Source organism: Lichenostomus cassidix, chromosome 1 (genome assembly GCF_008360975.1).
Source record: "Lichenostomus cassidix isolate B80296 chromosome 1, HeHo_3.0, whole genome shotgun sequence".
NCBI lineage: Eukaryota > Metazoa > Chordata > Aves > Passeriformes > Meliphagidae > Lichenostomus > Lichenostomus cassidix.
In genome coordinates, this window is record NC_139479.1 from 33,674,358 (window position 1) to 33,695,741 (window position 21,384).

General features: G+C 37.7%; 1 protein-coding gene across 1 annotated transcript; it reads right to left on the reverse strand.

Annotated features, from left to right (window-relative positions):
• Nucleotides 1–335: 335 nt before the first annotated feature.
• On the reverse strand, nt 336–17,238 carry CRLF2 (cytokine receptor like factor 2). Its single transcript, XM_085056127.1, has 9 exons — nt 17,126–17,238; nt 14,994–15,089; nt 9,911–10,022; nt 9,027–9,199; nt 7,305–7,444; nt 6,356–6,518; nt 4,196–4,310; nt 3,094–3,178; nt 336–1,899 (listed from the first exon to the last, which is right to left on the reverse strand). The coding sequence occupies exons 1-9, from the start codon at nt 17,181–17,183 to the stop codon at nt 1,627–1,629; spliced, it is 1,215 nt and encodes a 404-aa protein (XP_084912253.1). The 5' UTR covers nt 17,184–17,238; the 3' UTR covers nt 336–1,626.
• Between the last annotated feature and the right edge of the window lie 4,146 nt (nt 17,239–21,384).

Genomic DNA, 21,384 nt, shown 5'->3' on the forward strand with positions numbered 1-21,384 from the left:
ATTAGTCTGGACTACCATATGAAGCCTTTCCCATTCTTTGGGAAATAATGAGGGAACAAGATGTAGCATCTGAGAGTCTCTTGCCTTTGAAGAACATGACAAGTTTTGAATAAATAAGAATGAAAATGTGAAAGCATTAGTATTTGGGGAAAGACCTAGCCTGTTCCTTAAACTGTGTGCTTCATCACTCTGTAGACATTCTTATAGAGTTTCTAAGGGGTGAAAGGCTTTTTTTGGGGGGGGGTGGGGGGAAGCTTTGTTTTGAACATCAATAATTCCCTATGTTTTATTTTCTTCACGGGGGACATTTCTTAATTAAATATTTGAGATATGTGGGTATTTTATTTGTTTAATTTCTAATCTGGTATATACAATGTAAGTATGGTTATATACATGCACAAAAAAACCCTATCTATAAAAGATAATACAAGATATAGTTTGTACTAAAAACTTACATGATTATAAAGTTTCATGAAGGCTGCTTAAACAGAACAATTCAACATGATTTTCTCCTTTTTTTTTTCCTCACAGTTAAAATTCAGGATCATTTACTAAATCATTTTGCATTCAGACAGACAAGTATTTACCCAAATGAAAGTGGTTTAATTAAAGTATCTAGCTAGCTCTGCAGGCAACCATCTGATATGGAGAAACTCAGAATAGTAAAGATTTTATTCTGAAGTCTGATTGCTTAGTATATTGCATTTTAATTTGAAATCAAACATATTTTAAAAGATGGTATGTTTAGAAAACTTTAGTACATGGTTTTAAACTTGTTTTCTAAAACTTGTTAAAAAACCCCAAAACCCCCCATTTTCTAAAGAAAAACAAGAGATTAGTATGTGTAATATGAATAATAAGTCCTAATTTGGGTCTACAGCTGCTGATTGCACTAAACTCCAGTTTCAAATAAATGCTATTCAGTTAAACACAGATACTGTTCAAAAGGAACCTCAGCTTTCTAAAATAAAGGCTATAAGATGCTGACTATTCAAAAACTGTAAGATACAGAGGACATGACCTTCAGAGGAAACACTTGAGGCCCTGCTGCTCTGGAGGAAGCTGCCTACACAGCAGTATCTGCAGGCTAAAATGTGATTCAATGCTGTACATCCTCGCTCTTCTGTTAGACATGGAGCTTATTCCTTCTCTGTAAAACCTTTAAGGCATGCCATGAAATGCAAAGTTACACAACCAAAATCTCCTTATGGGAGACAGAAAAATCTCTTTATTTTCTGTCTTCATTTGGGAAGAACAACAGCATAGTTTGCCCTGCTCTACACACTCCTTAAGTGGAAGCACTGAGTCTCAGCACTGCTGACATATATTATGGAGGAGCTCTTGTTCTCTCCTGTCCATAGCAGGAAAATGGGGCTTAGGGATAAACCACAATTAGAAAGACAAATCTTAGCTCTATAAATTTTCAGGAGTCTGTTTCAAACACTGAGTCTGCCCAAGTGATCCTAACTGTTGGGAAAGTACAAATCTACTAAAATAACAGAAAACACAGCCCAGTGTCTTTCTTGATGTGAATCTTATCACAATGACCTTTTCTATTCAGGCACTCTCCCAAACTCATCAGGATCTTTTATGGGTTTTCCTAACACCTTCTGCATTGTGCAGCTTTTATAACATCACATATGTGTCGTCATTCATTAAAATACGGAAGCCAGCAAAAGAAGCCGTAGTGTTGGATGCTGGTATCAGGCAAGCAGTCTGAGCTGCTTTGCTGTCATTATTTTCAGCTGCTCCTGAAAAAGTTAGGATTTTTTCCAAGGGCCCCTGTTTGTCACTGTTCTTCCCATTTTCTTGCTGGCTTTCTGCCTCAGTGATGGACTCTGGTTCTTCATATTCTAGCTTGGTTTGCAACATCACATGGACATTTTTGTCTAGCCATTCCTAGAAAAATTAAAATGTTAATGTTGGCAGAGATGAATTATATGTCAAAAGAAACCTGGTTGTACAGACACCAATTTTCCTTTCATATTGGCACCTTTCCAGGACAAGCCACAATGCAGGAGATGAAAATGAAGCAATGTAGAGAAGCAGGACATAAGATAGCAGGACAAAAGAAAGACAGAATGGCAGGAAAGCAGACAGGATTCCAGAACTTCACACAGACTCCTACTTATTCTTGAGACCACATTAAATACATCCTTGTATTTAATTAGAGCCCTTAGAAAACCTTGTATGTGTAAAATATCTGGTGTTCCCTCTCTAATAGGTTCATGTATTCTTTGACCCAAGCCCTGACTTAATCTAAATTAAGACTAAGTTTAGATGAAGATTTAGGCAAGATAGCATATCTGTATTAATGCTTCCGTACTAATTTGAATTTGTATCTTTCTTCTTCACTTTGAGTTTAAAGCTGTCTTTGATATAAAAAGTTTTCAGCTTGTCATTGAAAAAAATATTACTGCTTTTTGATATGTCATTGGGTTTCAAAATGTAAATATTTAACCTGTTTTCCCTCAGAGGAAAATTATTAGCAATTAGGGTAAACAGCTACTACAGAAAACTGCATCACATATGTGATGTCAGGGACTCATAAGAAGCATTACAAAAACAAAACCAAAAACTGCAATCTATTAATTTGATGGCCATTCTGTGTCTAAAGGTTTAGTGAACATGCACCTCCACGGCTAAGAGAGGATGTTTTCTGCTGTGGCTGATGCCTCCAAAGGCATGAATGTCCTCACTGTCTCAGCACTCACACACTCAGCACTTCACAAACATAAAGGACAAGATCATGTTGAATCAAGCTCCCTGACCTATCACGCGCAGGAAAGGATGCAAACATCATAATGTGATTTCTGCGGAGATTGTGCCTCTGAACAGCCTTAAATTCTTCTGCAGCAGTTTCTCTGTCTCTATAGCAAGTGTCTTTTCACAGCCCCAGAGCAGCACTGCACTGATTGTATTTGCTCTGTGGATCTTCCTGGTGATGCTGCACAAGGGGAAAGGCTTTGGGGCTTTTAGCCTGGGTCAGAGAGTGCTTGTGGTAATGTCCATGCAGAGCAAGAATCAGTATCTACTCTCAAATTATTCTCAACACTGCAGAGTTTACAGCCCTGCTACGAAGGTGATGTTTACCTGCATGTTTCCATTATGATCATTGAAGAGATCAGCAAATAGGTACTTTGGATCTGGTATAGCAGGCAGGACTGACATCTGAACCCTGCAAAAAGGAAAAAAAATACAAATCAATGTTTTGTTATAGCACGGTTATTCATACAGAAATCTACTTCAGCACAGTTCTGTACCCACAAATTAACATGACAGAATTCTATTCTTGATTTCTTTAAAATGTCTACTAAAGTCAAAAAGCAGTTATAACACTCTGATAACACCTTCAGGCTAAGAGTATTTTTGATGAATTTTCAAACCAACCCCAGTCCAGCAAAATCCAGACTTTACACGAACTTCCAGCAAGTCAGCATGTGCCATTCTACTCAATGCAGTAGTTAAAGCTTGCATTCTCTGGTCACCTTCCCCTAGACAGGGAAGATGGGGTAGCAACCAGCTGTATTGGCTGACTTAGTGAATACAAACGTAAATGTGAAACATAGGATTGCAGGAGAAAAACCTCAATTTATAAATTAAAAGTGTTGCAAATATGTTCATCTCTGAAAATATGTCATTTTTGGCTTTTTTCTTCCACCAAACAAGCCCAAATCTGGAGCCTTTGTAGGTTTGCTTGTTGTTTGGTAGTTGTTTGGGTATTTTTTTAACTGTAAATTCTAAACATGAACAGCATTATTCAACTGCCAATCTAAATATTTATGTACTCTTATTAAAGTGGAATGCACTCAAGCTTATTTTATCCTACTGCAAACAGACATTGAAATTGATGAAGGTTGCACAAAAAAATGTCCTTTCAGAAGAAGTAGCTAGAATAATTGACTTCACGGGATTTAACTAGATTTCTAAAAAAGAGAAGAAATTAAGTGGAAGGAACACAATTTTATCCTGAAATATTGTCTTTTACCAGAATTGTTTCGGTTTTGCAAATTAAAGGCTTTGGTTTTTGGAAGGCCAGGATGCATTATTCCTCAATTAAGCTACTGAATTGTACATCTTCACCATGACTTCATTTATCTGATAAGAATTTTGATCGCTAAGAGGCTTCATCCTGAATGGTAGCTCTACTTTTATGACATGGCTATTTAATAGTAACCAATAAAACTATATTTACCTTTGCCATTTACACAGAAGAATCAGGAGGATAAGCATCATTAAAAGTGCTGCCAGCAAACAACTTAAAACAATTACTGTGTTTGACTGGGAAGTTATATCATCATCACATGAATCTAAGAATAATCACAAAAAGAGTATGTAAAAAAAATATTTTTGCTTAAACTGTAAGTGTTCCTAATCATACTATAATGTTGACTTTTCTTTAAAAAGAAAAAAAAAAGCAAACAAACAAACCAGAAAAGTTTTGAAGGACAAATAAGAAAAGTTTAGTTGTTCAATTGAGACTGAAAAGAAAATCTCTCGTTCCCCAAACCTTGCAACAAAATAAAATTGAGCTTTTAATTATTGAAATTGACCTGTTGCAGGATAAGGGAGGGAGCTTATAGGCACTGTAGATGCATTATGAATGAATCAAGTATTTCTACTCATCTTCATCACATTGCCTTGACAGTGATAAAGCAACTTGGTGCTAACATCTCTACTACATATGCCTGCTTGCAATCACTAAAGCTGCAAATGCAAGTTTAGTTGTAGCCCAAATGTCTTTTCTCCCAGCAGAAACCAAACAAACAATGCCAGCAAACAAAGAGCCAGAAAACCACAAGAGCTGGTACCCAGAAAGTAACTAGTGGCAGGATAACACCAAACTTGCAGGTACAGAAAACTAGTGCATTTGTGCATTTTTCTGCATTCTCAGTGTTTTTCCTGCAGCTTTTATAATGCAACCTCAAAACTATGCCTCCTACTACTGGCCTTCTGGTCTCCACAAAAATGCCAAAACCCTAAACAATTATTCATTCAGGAGCAACTGTCCAGCCCATTCCACCTCCCTTCTCTGTTTAGCTGCCAGGAAGCCACAAGTAAGATTGCGACCCACCCCTCACGCCCTAAGAAAGGTCTTCTGAATTTTTGAAATTTCTTGAAGCTTCATGGTTTCATCTGCTATAGATTTGGAAACAGTAGCTCATTAAAGTCTTGAGGAAAACTGCTTGCCCCAGAGAAGGGGCAGTGACCCAGGGGCAATGACCCAGGGGCACACAGAATATCTTAACCACTTAGTCTGTCACCTGTGTGCTTTCCTTCTTTGCAGGTACCTGCTGACAGCCTCTGGTCAGACGGTTCAGGTAAAGTTTGATAAGCTGTCTGCTCTCAGATGTGCAGAGGAAGACACTGTCCTTATTTCTTAGGGACATTTGACAACCACACCTGAGGACATGCTTTCAGGCTCACAATTTGCATGGTGGAAGAGTTTTCTCTGTAGGTCAGCCCTGTAGCCACAAGTGCACAGGGATACCTCTGCTCCAGGATTTCATCCCAGCTTTGTGTAGGTAGATTGTCTTCAAGTGAGCTAATAGCACATTGCATTTTAGAGAACTCAGAGCTTGTTACAGTGGACAACTGAGGGCTTCATAATTCTGATAAAACCTAGTGGGTGTCATTTTGTGCTTAGGTAGTAGAAATGTGTCGGTATGGTGTACAGCGATTTTTTTTTACTACAGCAATCTGAGTTTTGGTTTTGTATAATCAGTAGAAATACTTTTTACATTGACAATCTAATTAAAATCAATCACACTCAGGTAAATGCAACTATCTGGTAGGAAAGCAGTGCTGATACTGGCTTTGCTTCCCTTCAATCTCTTTTTCCTCCATCCTCCTTGTTTCTATTGATGCAGCACCCTTGAGCATCAGACTTCTGTGACCTGTTGTCCTGTAGTTAAACTGAATGCACTTGCAAAACAAACTGCCTTCAAAAATTGGGCATCAAGGATTTTTCTTAGGGTTCAGATTTGATGTCCAAATATCAAATGGGGGCAATCCCCCTTTAGCTCTCACACCCATATTCACAGATCCCCCATACATCACATGACTGTCATTTGAAAATCCTAGACACTATTGTAACACACATATAATAAGAACACTCTTAACTTTGCTGATTATGACATAAACTGATAGCATTGTCAGCCATCAGGAGGAGCTAGGTGGACAGAATGAAACCCAGGTAATCAAACATTTACATGAACTACTTTTGATAACACAAGATGGAGCACAATAGTGCAAAATTCATTTGCCACATGTCCCCAGCTTCTTTTGCAGTCACCCTTTCCTCTTTTGCACTTAGACTATATTTATATCTATATATATATGTATTAGCTGTTACCTAATAACGTGCCGTTCATCCAAAAAGTTTCTGCTTCCCAGTCACTGCTGTAATTAACCACGTTGCAGGATGGTGCTAGCCTCCTCAGTCTGACCCGGAAAGAATAGCATTTCCTTGGATCAAAGCCTTGCTCTCTAACACTGCAACACTTAGAAGTTCTGGACTGAGAAAAAAGTGTACCATTGTTAATTCTGATTTTCAAGACAGTGCTTCGAAATGCTCCACTCAGTCATGATCACAACTAGGATAAGGGATAGGCCAATGCAGAACCTCAGAACTGAGTGGTAACTTCTCTGACTTTGAAGAATGCTTTTTCTTGATTGACTTTTGACTATTCATATCTATTCCTTATGTATGGTATTGAGTTGAAGTTCATAACCATCATTGCATAGTGCACCATGTTACAGTTGGATATTTACAATATACAAAGAAACTCCAATCCACAAAATATTTACAAGTTATATTTCAAAATGGAAAGGTTTAAGTTAGTGAAATAATATTTGGAAATACTTAACAGCTAATTTTAGAATAAATAAAAATCCTGCGTAATTTCTTTTTTTTTATACTATTTCATTTTTTTTTTTTTTTTTTTTTCTTTTTCTCTTTTCTTTTCCCTAATGAACTTTCTGTTTCTGTCTTTCCAAACTTGTCTATTCTGAATGTATGGCTGAATGTATGCCTTTTCCCTGAGACTTCCCTCAGCTCTTTGGGTGTCAACTGCCTATAACTTGTAAAGTGAATTATTTATGTATGGCAGAAATCCAGGGTCCTAAAAATCTAGATGTTTTCTGCTACCAGCTATACTTGATAATATGGGATGGGAGAAAATTTGGAAACAACTGTATTTTATATTCTATGGATATGCTACTTTCCAGTTACTTCTAGTGTTTATTAAAAATATGACATCCAAATCCTTCAATGTCAATTAAAAATGTGACATCCAACTCACTTGCCACTCTTTGTCAAATTTGCTTTTGTATTGAAGCTCAAGTCTCAAACACCATGCAGCTCTCTCTGGTTTTTTACAGCTTACAGTAACACTGTCCTCTTCCCAGAAGAAGGTCACATTTTCTGGTCTATTGGGCTTTACTAAGAAGAGAAAAAAAATTTGCTATGACATCCTCAAAAGCACTTTACAGTTAAAATACCCTTTGCTCCTTCCTTGTCTCAATATTTCACTGAGTAGTAAGTGAAGAAGGTGGACTTTCTTCTTGGAGGTTTTGCTTTTTCAGCTGACCTCCCTATGAAACATCAAAATGGAACTTGACACCATGACAATGTTCACATTCGAGGTGCCACATCCAGAGGTAGTAACTGTCTCATGTCAGGAACTTATAGTAACTACTTAAGGAAGGACTTCAGTCTCCTCATACTCCCTGCAATCCAGAGAAAGAAAAAAGCTTCTTCTTTGGAAGTGAAGGGACAAATTCAGTACGATAAAACTTCCTAGGCAGACTTATGCAGCTGCTGGAGGCTGTGTGGGATACGGTGGGGCATCTGCAAAAGCACTGGGTTCCTTCCTTTGCATGGCTGAATCTACCCCTCACTGTTTCCAGATGGTCAGAAGACAACTCCATGGTTTGACCCATGCAGCTGGTAAGTCTTCAGCAGTGGGAAATAAAGGGGTCAGAAGAGCGACACCTTCTTTCTCAATCCTTCTAGTTGCCTTTTTGTATTATGAAAATTCTGCCTTCCTAATTTAAAGACTTTAGTCTGATCTTTGATATTTGTCCATTGCTACTTAACCCTTTTGAAATTAATTTTATTATCAGTGAGTGTTTAATAGCAAAAATTTGAGCATCAGGCTGCAGTTTTCCATAATTATGAGATATAGAAGTATTCTAAAAGTTTGATGCCTTGGCAGATTTGTGTTTAATCCCTTTTGCTAAAACATTATTAATAAATTTGGATTTTTTTTCAGATAATTCTCCATTGTATATCTTCTTTGTGATTTATATTAGAAAATAATCCCTCTGCTTTAAATGATGTAACTGTGTGAAATTCCAGAAGTTTTTGATAAACTAGTCTCACACTAGATGTGAAATATATATTTGGGGACAGGAAGGATTTATATGAACAGGAACATCATCTCTCTAACAGTAGTTGGACGTCCCTTTTACTCTACCAGACTGTACCAGAGCCACTCAACTAATTTCTGTTGTTATCCAGTGATAGTTTTGTAAGAGCATCTTTGATAAGGAGTAGTTTGCTGCCTCGCATTGAATGAAAGATGGCAAAAGAATGAAGGTTGAAAGTATGAGAAGTATCACACAGCCAGCACTAAGACAAAACACTATCACTTTTATTCATTTTCTCGATGAGCAGACCTGGTACTAGACAAAGCTCACCCCTATATATATATATATATATGTATATATATATATATATATATTTATATATTTAGTTTTTTAATTTGGATTTTGAAATTGTATTTTGGGACAAATCTGACTGTCCTGTGTTATCTCCCTTAGCTGCAGCTGCACACAAACCTGTGTAACTACTGGTGACAGCAGGGAACCAAAATCATGATGAAATAACTATAGTTTTGTTTTGACATGCACTCTAATCACATTTTATATACCATATGACTGATTTCTTTTCAAACTCAGAGAAGTGGAGAAACAGTGTCTATACTAAAACTACCAAGGTAGTTGTGATTTTTCATACTTACTGTAAAAATCAGATTTTAATTTTTTACAAAACAGCTCTTCAGTTCCATTGTTGTTCCTGATAGAGATGGCAAGGGTGGGTCCTTCTGTCTTAAAAAGACATCCAGAATTATAATCTTGATCCAATAAATAGGTGGTACATGGCTTCCAAACTTTGTGCTTGCCTTCATCAAATCTATAAATGAAATAATATTGGTCAATGGAAAACTTAGCAATTAACACAAGTTAATTAATTGTTGTTACTGCCCTTTTTTCTTTCTTTTTTAAAATGCTTCTACCAAGGAAAGTCTCAGCATAGTATTTCTTGAAGTGACAAATTTCATAGTGGTGTGAGGGAATTCATCACCCAAACTTCACTGAATTTCCAGCCCTGGGTTTTGATACAGTCTAAAATAATCGTTTCCTTCATTCTGTTGTTTTCTAATAAGAGAATGATACTCAAACAGATGCTCTCATGATCCTGTTTCCAAGACTGTACTGTGAAAAGTTCTTTCACATATACAGCCCAGAAAGAAAAGAAAAGCACTGTGACTGTCTTTAACTAAAATATCACACTTCTGTTAGTCATTAATGATGTCAGTTAATAAGGTAAATTTATATACATATGTAGAAAAACCACTTTCAATAGTTTAATTAGCATTAGCATTTTGCACAATGACAGAAGAGGAACAAATCTTTCATATCATGCTTCTGTGACTGATTACTCACCAGCTTTATTGATTTGTACACTTTTGTAGCAGGTGGTGAATATACAGAGGTTTCATGCTGGATATTAACAGACGTTAAAAGCATTTCTAGTTCACAGAAGGCTCAAATGGACTTGGATATTTCATTCTCCCAAGGTAAATCCTTTAACAAGAGTGGAATAGGCACTGACCATACTCACGTGTAAGAAAATGACACATTCTCATTGGGAAAAAGCTCTCTTGTTGCCCATGTGATCTGCATCTTCTCATTATTGAAGTTGATTATTGTGGCATTGATGTCACCTTTGCAACCTGCCCAGGACATTTACAGAGAATATGATTTCAGGAGTGAGTATGAAAAGTATCCCTTGACGTTAGTAGGCAATCAGTGTTTCAAAGATATACATGCTATAGGCTCAGACGGTAATGAAAGGAGAAGACATAACACCCACTATACAAGGAAATAGAGTAAAATAACCTAGAGGGGTTGAAATTAGAATTTCAAAATAGTGAAATGAAAGCATGCACAGCAATGAGAGAGAGAGATAGTTGGTCCCATGGTCCCAGGACCAAAGGGTATAGACTGGGCCATGTTTACACATTGCATGAGACCTATACCTTGAGGAAAACATTCCCTGTAACGCCTGCTGAAGAAAACTATTTGGGAACTAATGCTACAGGGAACATCTCTGTAAACTGCCAGATGTTTACTGTTAGAAACACGGAATTAACACGAGAGTTGCAGACCAGTCAAGACCCAGAGGAACACGGAGCAGATCAGCACAAGTAGGTGTACTGCATATTTGATCTATGTCGCTCTGGCCAATGCCATCTTAAATACAAGCACTATCATTTAATGCCCTCTGACTGCACACAGGTATTATTTCCTCTATGATCATCTTGTTATAGCTCTTGCTAGAGACACAAAATTCCACAGACACTGAAGATAAACATGACATTGAAGAAATGCAGAAATTAAGAAGGCAGAAGGATTATAAAGCCGTTCTATACCAAGAATTGTTTATTTTGCATTCTATAAGATGTGACATTGTGTGTACTTGAATGAACAAAGAGGAAGAAAATGTATCATCAAGAAACCACTTGAAGGTAAAATTTGCAGACTGCTGTCTCCAGCTGTGAAGTGTCTACCACTGAAAACCTGTGCTGGAATATTCCTGTCAAGAGGGAGAATAGAGGATTTTAGCTTTGATTGCAGTGTACATTTTGTGCCACTCTGGACTTTTGAAGGGGTTTAAAATTTTAAAATATTTCTTATGAGCTTTTCATCACATCCAGTAATCCTGATTGTTTCATGGGAATCAGGAATAACTATTCTCATGGTTGTTATCTTTTGCTCCGTAATCAACACTAAGAATGTGAGAAAGACATGGGTTCAAGTAAGCATTTTTCCTATTTTCATGCCTATATCTCTGTGTCTAGATGTTTTATGACTACTTAGAGTTAGTCAGAACATTTTTGTAGAGATGTATTTGTGTTGTAACATGTTGTTTTGTCAAAATCATTCAAAACAGTTATGACAGAAATCCAGGACATACTGGGCAGATGTACCTTCAGATTTCTGCGATGTGATTTATGGAGCTGTGGAAAAGAAATTCTACTTTTGTTCAAGAGAAGGACTTGAAACTAAATCCTCCATCTCCTACCTAATGCCTGCAAGCTTGCTTTTTATTGTTTTCTTAAAGAGAAAATCTTGTGTACATACTGAGGCAAAACCAGAAGTTAAAAACCTTAGATGGCATAATAAAATGAGTTTGTCCAGACAGTTCTACCTCTGTTGCAGTAGATTATCTATGTAGCTCATTTTTCCTAAGACTTCAAGATCTTTTTAATTCCCTTCTGCAGGTCTAAGAGGTTATCTTGTCTTTTACAGAGGGTGCTAAGAAATATGATGGCAAAGTGCCTAACAGTGGATTCTTGGTCTGCAATTCCACTAACACCATTTAATTTTTATGGACTACTTTGGCTGAGTTGTACCGTACTGTTTATAGTGTAACTAAAATCCATGACTTCTTGGACTTAGATTTTCTATAAAAGTAGTTAAATGTGTATTTAATGTGTATTAAGTGTATAATTACATGTCCTCCATCCTTAAATAAAATTGACATTATAAAAACAAATATAAATATTACTGAATGGATAATATTGTACTGTCCTGAGATAATTTTATGGCTATAGGATGAATCCTTTCAACTCCCTTTAGATATAACAAAAGACATACTTTCTACCTTTGGACAATTAGTCTGATTGCAAGTATTTTCACTTTGAGAAAGAACTGCTAATGATCATGCTTCAATTATGAAAATAAGAACAGGAAGAATACTTGCTTTCTTAATTACATATTTTCAAGGGTAATTAATTTCAAAATCCATTTCTGATGCTGGTTTTATGTGTACAATAGTCAGGCACAATGACAGAAAGCAAAATGCTGTTTGTAGGGCATTTTTTTGAATCTTTCACTAGACCAGGCTGTTCAGAACTCTAACCTGGCCTTGAACAATTCCAGGGATGGGGCACCCACAGCTTCTCTGTGCAACCTGTTCCAATGCTTCACAACCTTCACAGTATAAAACTTTTTCTGCAAAATATCTCTACACGTTATGAACTAAAATGCTGGGATTTTTACATGATAATATAAACTCCAACAACAGCAGTTATTTATGTACTAAAATAGAATGCAATACATTATTAAATTCTGTAAAAAGAAATGAAAATTTAATTGAAATGGAATAGAAATCATAATAAACCATCTGGTCATATATACATATTCTTTCCTGTGCTCTAATTTTAAAGAATTTCATAAGAAATCAGTTTCAACATAATTAAGTAGGTATGTAGGACAGAATCTTACCAATCTTTTATGATTAATTACTTTGTTTTCAGAGCTCTAGTCAGAAAAATTTTCTTCTGTGCTTCCTAATTTCATGAGTTTTGAATGCAGTATGGGTTGTATTTTTAATAAATGTACAATATTTGCATGTATATTCAAATTATAACATGTATATGTAGCATAATTTAAAATTCAACATGAAAAGATGTGCAACTTAAGTGAGTTTCTTTAAAGTTTTGATTAAATTGTCATCAAATCCTCTGAGGATATATACAGTTTATCCCAAATATGTTTTTTTTCTTTTTGATGATGTTTCCCTTGTCGTTAACTGAAAGGGTGTTTGGTTTTAAGCAACAATACACCTACACTTCTGCAGGCAGAATTATTTATATCTACTGATAGTGGAAAGAGAAAGAGAATAGAGGAGACCATTTCTCTCCCTTTATTTATGATGGAATTTTTTTAAATTCAGCTGTGACATCATGGAGTGTTCTCAGCTGATATGTCAGCTTTCCCACAGAAATTGCAATTATTTAAAGCCACCTTCTAATTACGATCCTAGAGGCATACAATACACCAAAGCGAAACACTTATAATTATTCTTCCTATTATGATAATGGCTAGATGAAAAGGTCAAAAATATTGTGAATAGGCTGTCCCTGGGCTAAAAAAGGTGGCACAGCTTTCTGTCTGAGGCTGACCTGCTGGACTAGGTAAATGTGCAGCATGCTGCAGTGCTGCAGGACACACACCAGTGCCTTGGAGCAAGAGCTTCAGAGAGAATGATCCAAGTCTACCCCTTCCATGAAACCAGACAGGGACTGGTAAGGTTCTGCAAAAGACTTTATCCTCATAGGCCTTGCTGTGCACCTAAATCTTCCCAGGACAGAGAAGCATGGAAAATACCACTATGGTGTGGAGAAAATACTTCTACAGGAGAAAAAAAGAGACATTTCCTTGAGAAAAAAATTGTGCAATGCAACCATGAGCAAGAATATGAACAAGTACATTCCACCTCCTTTCTATTTTTCAAAGTTTATTACTGAGAAAAAATACTGCTGAAAGGGAACATGTAAGAAGGTTAAATGTCATGGAACAAATTAAAAAAGAGAAAGGGAGAGGCAGAATATCAATCTGCAAAGATAACAGAATGGAACATGTATATACTGGAACAGCTGCAACCTCATTGATACATAACAAAGAAGAAAAACCACTTTTGATTTCCTTACACTGATGAAACCTGATAAGTAACCACATGTTGAACTTCCACATATTGCAGTACACTGTACAGAAGCTACTGGAGAGCAAGATCCAGATCTGAACCTATAGTCTTTAGTTACCCTTAATACTACTGGTCCAGTAGTATTGAACAGTTCCATTATTTTAACAGGAACAAATGTAGGTGAGAGTGCCACTCATGCACCAGACTGCTGAATTGAATGCACAGGACAGAGAATGAATAGGAGACATCTTTTCAAGAAGAGGAAAAGCAAGTGAAAGTTTTTTATAGACATTTTGAGACCAGGAATGATTCTTACAGCATAGTTCTTAGAATCCATCAAACAGAGTGTTTTGGGTTTTCTTTCAGAAGATTGCTGACCATTGCTAGGCATCACAACACTTTGCATCAAATAAGCATCACAACTGTAATTTTCAAATTTGGTTCCACAAAGGCATGCCATCAGCACAGCATGACTATAGGTGATTGCCATCTCAGGGCAGGAAAATCAGCTTCCCTCACAGGACAGTCGGTGACTCGAAGGGACAGTCTGGAGAATCAGGTGGTGCAGCATTGTCAAAAAATGGTATTTGCCATATGTATGGCAGAACAGAGAGCTGATAGCTTGATAGGATGAGATCATAACTTTAAAAGAATTTCTTTTTCCTTATGAAATGAATGACAGGGAACTTGTGGGAAATTAATTAGATTGAAGATTAGATTTTCGGTGTAGGTGTTAGGCTTTATGTTTGATTTCTGTAATAATGCATTTGTCTTTGACAAATATCTAAAATAGAGATGTTCTTAGGCAACCAAACAATTGATCTTTATTAATTTTGCTGTGTAATAGTATTTTTACCTTGATGCTTTCTCAGGAGCAAAGTATTGCAGATCTTTTCCCATAGCGTTCATCTTTTCAGCGTAGTAAGTGCAGAAGTCTTACCTTGAGTGTGTGTTATCCATCTTTGTTCATTGAAGGCTAGTCTTTTTTGGCTGCAATCTAGTCTGTTAGAAAACTTTCACAGAAATCTGTTACCTTTTTTTTTTTCTTTGGTAAGACAACACTTTCATTTCTGCTGGATATTAGTATTTGGTTGGTTCATTCTTTTCATCAAAAAAGCACTGAATATTGTAACACATGAGGTAAAATATACACAGAAATATTGCTAACTGATATATCAATTTCTTAAATAAATATCTGGGGATTTGAACTTACCAGAAGATTGTGACTGAGAAGCTACCTGGTTGCCCAGTGTGAAGATGATCAAATTTGCTTGAAAGATGAGTCTCATGGTTGTAATGACACAACAGACTGTGAAGAGATGAGTAATCGTAATCTCTGGCCTAACTATTTGATCACTTTATACCAGATGCTGGAGGGAACTGGAGGAAATGACTACAGGAAATAAATGGCATATCTATAGCTACAAACAAATCAGAAGTGCAGGACCTTCTTCATTCAATGTAAAAAAAAAAAAAAAAATCCTCAGAATGAGTATCTCTTTTGCCAGCTTTATCTTCTCACAGCTGTGTCAATCAGAGGAGACCATAGCCCTGATGCAAAACAGGACCTGATGCAAACCAGGTGCAGAGCTGTGACCACAAAAAATCACAGAATCACAGAATCAATCACAGAGTCACAGAACAGGCAAGGTTGGAAGGGACCACAGTGGGTCACCTGATCCAACCTCCCTGCTGAAGCAGGGTCATCCGAGAGCACATGGCACAGGATTGTGTCCAGATGGTTCTTGGATATGTCCAGTGAGGGAGACTCCACACCCTCTCTGGGCCATCTGTTCCATTGTGCAGTCACATGCAGAGTAAAGAAGTTCTTTTTCATACTCAGGTGGAATTTTCTCTGCATCAGTTTCTGCCCATCTCCTCTTTTTCTTTTGTTTGTCACCACTGAGATGAGCCTGGTCCATCCTCTTGGCACCATCCATTTAGATGCTTACAGATATTGATGAAGTCCTGTCTCAGTTTTCTCTTCTCAAGGCTGAACAGGCCAAACTCCCTCAGCGTTTCCTCTTAAGAGACATGCTCCAGTCACCTTATCCTCTTTGTCACTATTTTCTGGATCCTCTCCAGGAGCTCCCTGTCTCTCCTGTACTGGGGAGTCATGGTGCATGTGAACTGCCCTGGGCACACACACCATGCTGCCTGCCAGAGACCCCTGGACTACATTTTGCTTCAAATTTCTTAGGAGTAGCATCTTGTCTTCCATGCCTGGTAGTAGGTATGGATGGCTGGGATTACACCCAGGAGTGCTGCCATGATTTTTGTTTAGGCTTGCTTTCATTCCTCTTAGATCCTTCCCTAAAATGTTCACAGTTGTTTTTGACCCAATGGCACTGTTTGTCCAATGCGACCCTTTTCAGCTTAGTCACATCATCAAAGTCTGCATGTCCCAGGAAGACTCGTTCAAATCTCAGTGATTCTGGGAAACCCAAGCACAACTGTCTGACATACATACAGCATTCTGTTAACTGTCTGGTCCCTCCTTTGATCAAGCTCCTCCAGGGAGGCATTATTCCTGGAACTAAAATAACAAGCAATACAAAAGTGAATTACTAAACTGGGTTGGAGGTGGTAGTTAATGGAAAGCTGAAATCACTCATGGTTTCCACAGTCAGCATTGCAAAAGTCAGTGAGATAAACAAAGGCAAAGGTCCAAAATTCTCTGGTTCCCCAGGACATGGCAACTCCCACATGTCCCCATTTGAGTTAAAAACACATTTTTCTTCCAAAAGAGTCTTATCTTAGAGAACATGTGAGTGTGATTGAGCCAAATATGTCCCTTTCTGCTTTTCACACAGGTAAAACACCCTGGACTGCAGACCTCCTAGGGCAAATTATTGGTGGAAAGGAATAAGGACAACAAACAAAGATATCTAAAATACCTTCTAGATTATAAGTATTTTGATTTTGAGACACTACATCTAAAACAAGGTGTAATTCTCAGGTGACAACACTGCATTTCCACTCACCATTTCCTTCCACCAGGTATGTTAGTACCACAAGTAATTATCCCTCCCACTAGTCTAGTCTTCTTTTTCATATACTGAGGTAAAAAAATATTAATCAAACAAAATTTCTCCTTTTACTTCTCTGGAATCCAAACCTAGGACTGAGATCCTGGGGAACAAAAATGACAATATCTGGGTCAAACAAACTGCTTGTATTAAGCTGATGCACTGGTGAGCTATTTTTGCAACTTCTGAGAGAAATATCAGATTTGGCACAAGAGGGATGTAGGGTTTGGACACCTCCCACCTCCTCCCCATGCAGGCAGACACTGGCCCAATCATCTGCCTTACTTTCTGCCTACTGAAAGCCAGCTCTGCTTACCTGGTTTGGTTTTTTTCATGATCCTAGTCCATGAACTGAAAAGCTGCCAGGGAACCATGGGGTCTGTTCTCCCCAAGGATTTTTTCTGCCTGCCTGCAGGAGTGTGGTTAATTCATTTTCAAATGTCCCCTGGGTCATTGCTCCCAAAAGGACAAGGGCAGAGAATTGCCACACTGTGTCCCCTCTTCAGGGCTCACACACAGTGCAGTGTTGGATAGTTTGCCTGAGAAAACAAGATCCATCCTGCAACCTCCTAATGGTGAGGGTGAGATGAAAATTAGCAGCCAGGGCTTCTGATGCTTTCTGACTGCCAGAAGAGAAAATTCTTCGCAAGACACGCAGAGGATGAGAACAATGCAAGTAATGCAACTGAATTAACACAAGCCCTTTTGACTTCATTTTGCATTTTGGATCAAACCGCACAAACAGCTCTTGGCCTTCCGCCAGCTCCTCCACCCACAGCAGCAGCTCTCCGGTGGCTGCACTTGCCAGCTGCAACCTCCAGCACCCTCACTGACTTTCACCAGCTTCCTTCCTCTCTTTTTATTCCCCTTTCTATTATTTCATTGGTTGTGTTAAATGGGTCTTGGATCATCTCATAGTTCAGCAAAGTAAATTGTCCCAGTTTAGCTTTTCTTCACTTAGAACCAAAATAATCAACAGCCTGTAATTTTCATTTATTGTTACTTACTTATTCATGGCCTTGAGACTCCAGCTAAAGCCCCTAAAAATAGCTAGATTATCTCTTTTTGCAGAAATGACCCCTTGTAATTTTTAGCATTAACAAGATGTGATTTCAGCGGGCTTTGAGTGAGTGGGACAAAGGAAACAGTGACACATTTATATAAAATAGTGAGTCCCATCACTCCATGACAAATCAGTTTAGTCAAGTTGAGACAGAGCAGCCCATTGTTGTGACAGAAGAATCCAAACTGCTGTTTTAATATGCTGCAAAATGCATGTGTAAAGACGTCTACTGTACATTTTGGACCCACCTTCTACCCATGGGAAAAGCCTAGGGGAGTAATCTTTAATTGTCCCTGACATTTTTAAAACTCACGCTCTGGTACAATCACTATAAAAAGTGTCACTTGGTGGTCTTTCCTTGTATCATCATGGCTTGGCCTTTCCTAGCCTTTTTTATGAATGTCAGGAAAGAAGTGAAGGGAAATACAAGGAAAGATGACAGGTGTACTGCGTGGATGAGCAAGGAGCTCCTGTCAAAAATCAGCTATGAAATGGTCTCCACACACAAGAGGTGGAATCTGGTTGATCTTGTCTTGCAGGGACACGGTTAGAGAAGTCAATACCAACATGGAGTTGAATCTGTTAAAGGATGTGAAACAACAAGAAAGGATCCACAGGTACATAAACATAAAAGGAAGACTAAGGAAGATATGGAGCTCACGCTGAATGAGTCTCATGCTGTGCAGGGCCTTTGTCTACACAATGGAAGTTCTTCACTTTTTTAACGTCTAGTATTGACAATAACTGCTCCCATTTAAATTTCAAACCCTTACCTAAAAGAATAAGCATGCTTTTCCATTACACACCAAAAAAAAAAAAACCCCAACAAAAAAACCCCATATAATGTTCCATCAGCAACTAAAAAAACATAGCCTTTAAAAAGTAGACTCGAATAGAACAGAATAAAATACAATATTTCAGTTGGAAGGGACCTACAACAACCATGTAGGTCAACTGCCTGACCACTTCAGGACAGACCAGAAGTTAAAGCCTGGTATTAAGGGCATTTTCTAAATACCTCTTAAATAGTGACAGTCTTGGGGAATTGACCATCTCCCTAGGAAGACCCTGGTCAAGTGTTTGACTTCCTCCTCAGTAAAGAAATATTTCTCAATGTCAACTCTTAACCTAAAAGAAAAATTAAAACGGGGATCTTTTAGCTGAAGTTAAACACATTTTTTAAAAAGTCAGACACAAGCAAGGACTTCTACAAAACTAATAATGAATAGTTCAAGTTATTTAGTGCTGAAATACTATAATTTTTAAAAAAATGGATAGTATACAACAATTTGGTTTTGGACGGGATTACCTGTTTCATTTAGAAAAAGTCTTTTCATTTTCCAGTTAGTAGTGCATGTTCCATTTTTTACTGCATTGTTTGTAAAATTTTATCCTTGCGGTGTGCATCCTTAAAAACATTTGTAATAAGTAATACATTTTTGTTCTTCATGTTATGCTGCTGTTTCATGGGGGAGAGAATAATGGAATTGCAAATTCAGGGATGCAACAGAACCCATTTCTTTCTTTGCAAAATCCTCAATTTTTGGAGTATTTTGTATCAAATGGAAATCTGACAGTGACACTTCTCTTTCTCTTTTCCCATCTACTTGTGTCAACATCACATGTGACGTCCTTCAATTACAAGTCAAAATGACCAAAGTAAATTTTACCATGTGGTCTATAAAACAATCTGTAAAAGACAGAATAGTTGTGTACAAGTGAATTTATGAAGGCCTTTTGATTGCATAATCCTTAAGATTATGAAAAATTAGATTTCTCCTGATTAACATACATTAGTAATAAATAAGACTATGTAATTATGTAATTGCTGTATTACACTCCTGTAATGCTAGGAAAGGTTAGAGGCTAAATATAATTTCTGTGAGTATCAGTTATTCTCCTTTAAAGAAGTCTGCTGCTTCCATTTCCCATTATGGAGTATTTTGACCTGTTTTTGAAATTTCCAGTCCTCTGGCTCATTCTTTTTTGAAACATCCAACACGTCTTCCCTTGGGCTTTCCTGGTAAAAGGTGGGGCTCCTGTCATCCGGGAACAATTGCATTGCAGGCGAGGGGCTTTACTCCTTAAAATGGTAAAGAAGCTGAGAGGAGTGCAGTGGGAACCAATAGTGAACATCTATATGGTGAAAGGTCTGACTTATTAAAGAATATATAAGCCGTAATAGGTAGGAAAATATGGTGGATTATGTGGGAGAAGAGAAAACCTAAATATTCATTTTGGAATACATTTCTGGAAAAAAACATATTGTACTTAAAGTGTGTACATCCTTTTATTTATGTACCTTTCCCACAATTACAGGTTAAACCAGAGAAAACAAGAAACTTCAGTCTAGTCACTGGTGCTTCCATTGCTAAAAAGGAAGAACAAGTAATGGAGCCAATATAAAACCAGTAATCTTTGCTTCTCCCACCATAAAGCTATTTCATCCCATGTATCTCATTTCTCCCTGAGTCCTCACCCACTGAGTGCAGTGGGCAGGAGACCATATCAGAAATATGTCTGGGCGTTATTTAATCTTTCAGAGTTTGATCTCCTTTGGAATACATCCAATAAAACATGCAAGGCAAAGCAGTGAAACATCTCTTAGAAACTGCAGCATGAATGGAGAAGATCTGATGGTTAAATAACCATTTCAAGACTGAATCATAACCTCTCCCATAAGTTGCTCACCAGCTGGGGCTGCACGATAGGAATCCTGGTCTACCTTTCAAATCATGAGAGAAATAGCATTATTTCTGAAAATCAGCTTTTATGTCCCACACTTAAGGAAACTGTGCATTGCCCTCTCAGTTGCAGAGATTCATTACTATCACTGTCACCGTTTCAGCTCCTGGAGTCCATAGTGGCATTCTGTTCTCATTTAGCAAGCTCATGCAAAACTTGACTTCAGTGGAAGCCAAGATATTAGAAAGGGCATGGGAGGAAAAGAATAGGGTTTGTTCCTGATTTCCTTCTCTGTTTGTAGGGAATAGATCCTGTCCCCAAAGGTGACATGTGAGGGATAAGACTGCAAGGAAAGTAGGTGACAGCCAAGAAGAAATTTTGCCTGCAATATGTGGATCGTCTCTAGGGCACAAAGGAGATAGGGCACCAGGCAGGCACTGATTTCATGCTGATGTTCTCTTAAGGTGTCGAAGGCTTCTGCACACACTCCTGAGTCCCAAATAGTCAGGAAACTCCATGAAATGCACCAGCTGGTGCTGGGATTTCCAGCTGGCTTCCCTCCCCCTCCTCCCCCTCCTGCTGCAGACAGTGATGGGGAGGAGATAAGGATTCAGTTCAAGAGCTCTTCCGGAGAAACATCTGCACATGCAGTTATATAGGAGATACTGAAACTAAGATAAGAACATTAAGAATTATTTTTTTCCATACTACTTTTAGCTTCTTATGAATGCAGTTACTTTCATAATATTATGACTAAATGCAGTTGTTGGATTTTTCTGCTGCTGAGTGCCAAATTTGACATTTTGTGTCAAATTAAATTATTGGAG

Coding starts and splice junctions, on each gene's coding strand:
- CRLF2 (XM_085056127.1), bottom strand. CDS start 17,183: ATGGTTCCCTGGCAGCTTTTCAGTTCATGGACTAGGATCATGAAAAAA. Junction 6,519..7,304: donor AATTTGACAAAGAGTGGCAA/GTGAGTTGGATG, acceptor CTTTTTTCTCAG/TCCAGAACTTCTAAGTGTTG. Junction 3,179..4,195: donor CTTCTGTGTAAATGGCAAAG/GTAAATATAGTT, acceptor TCCTTTTTGCAG/GGTTCAGATGTCAGTCCTGC.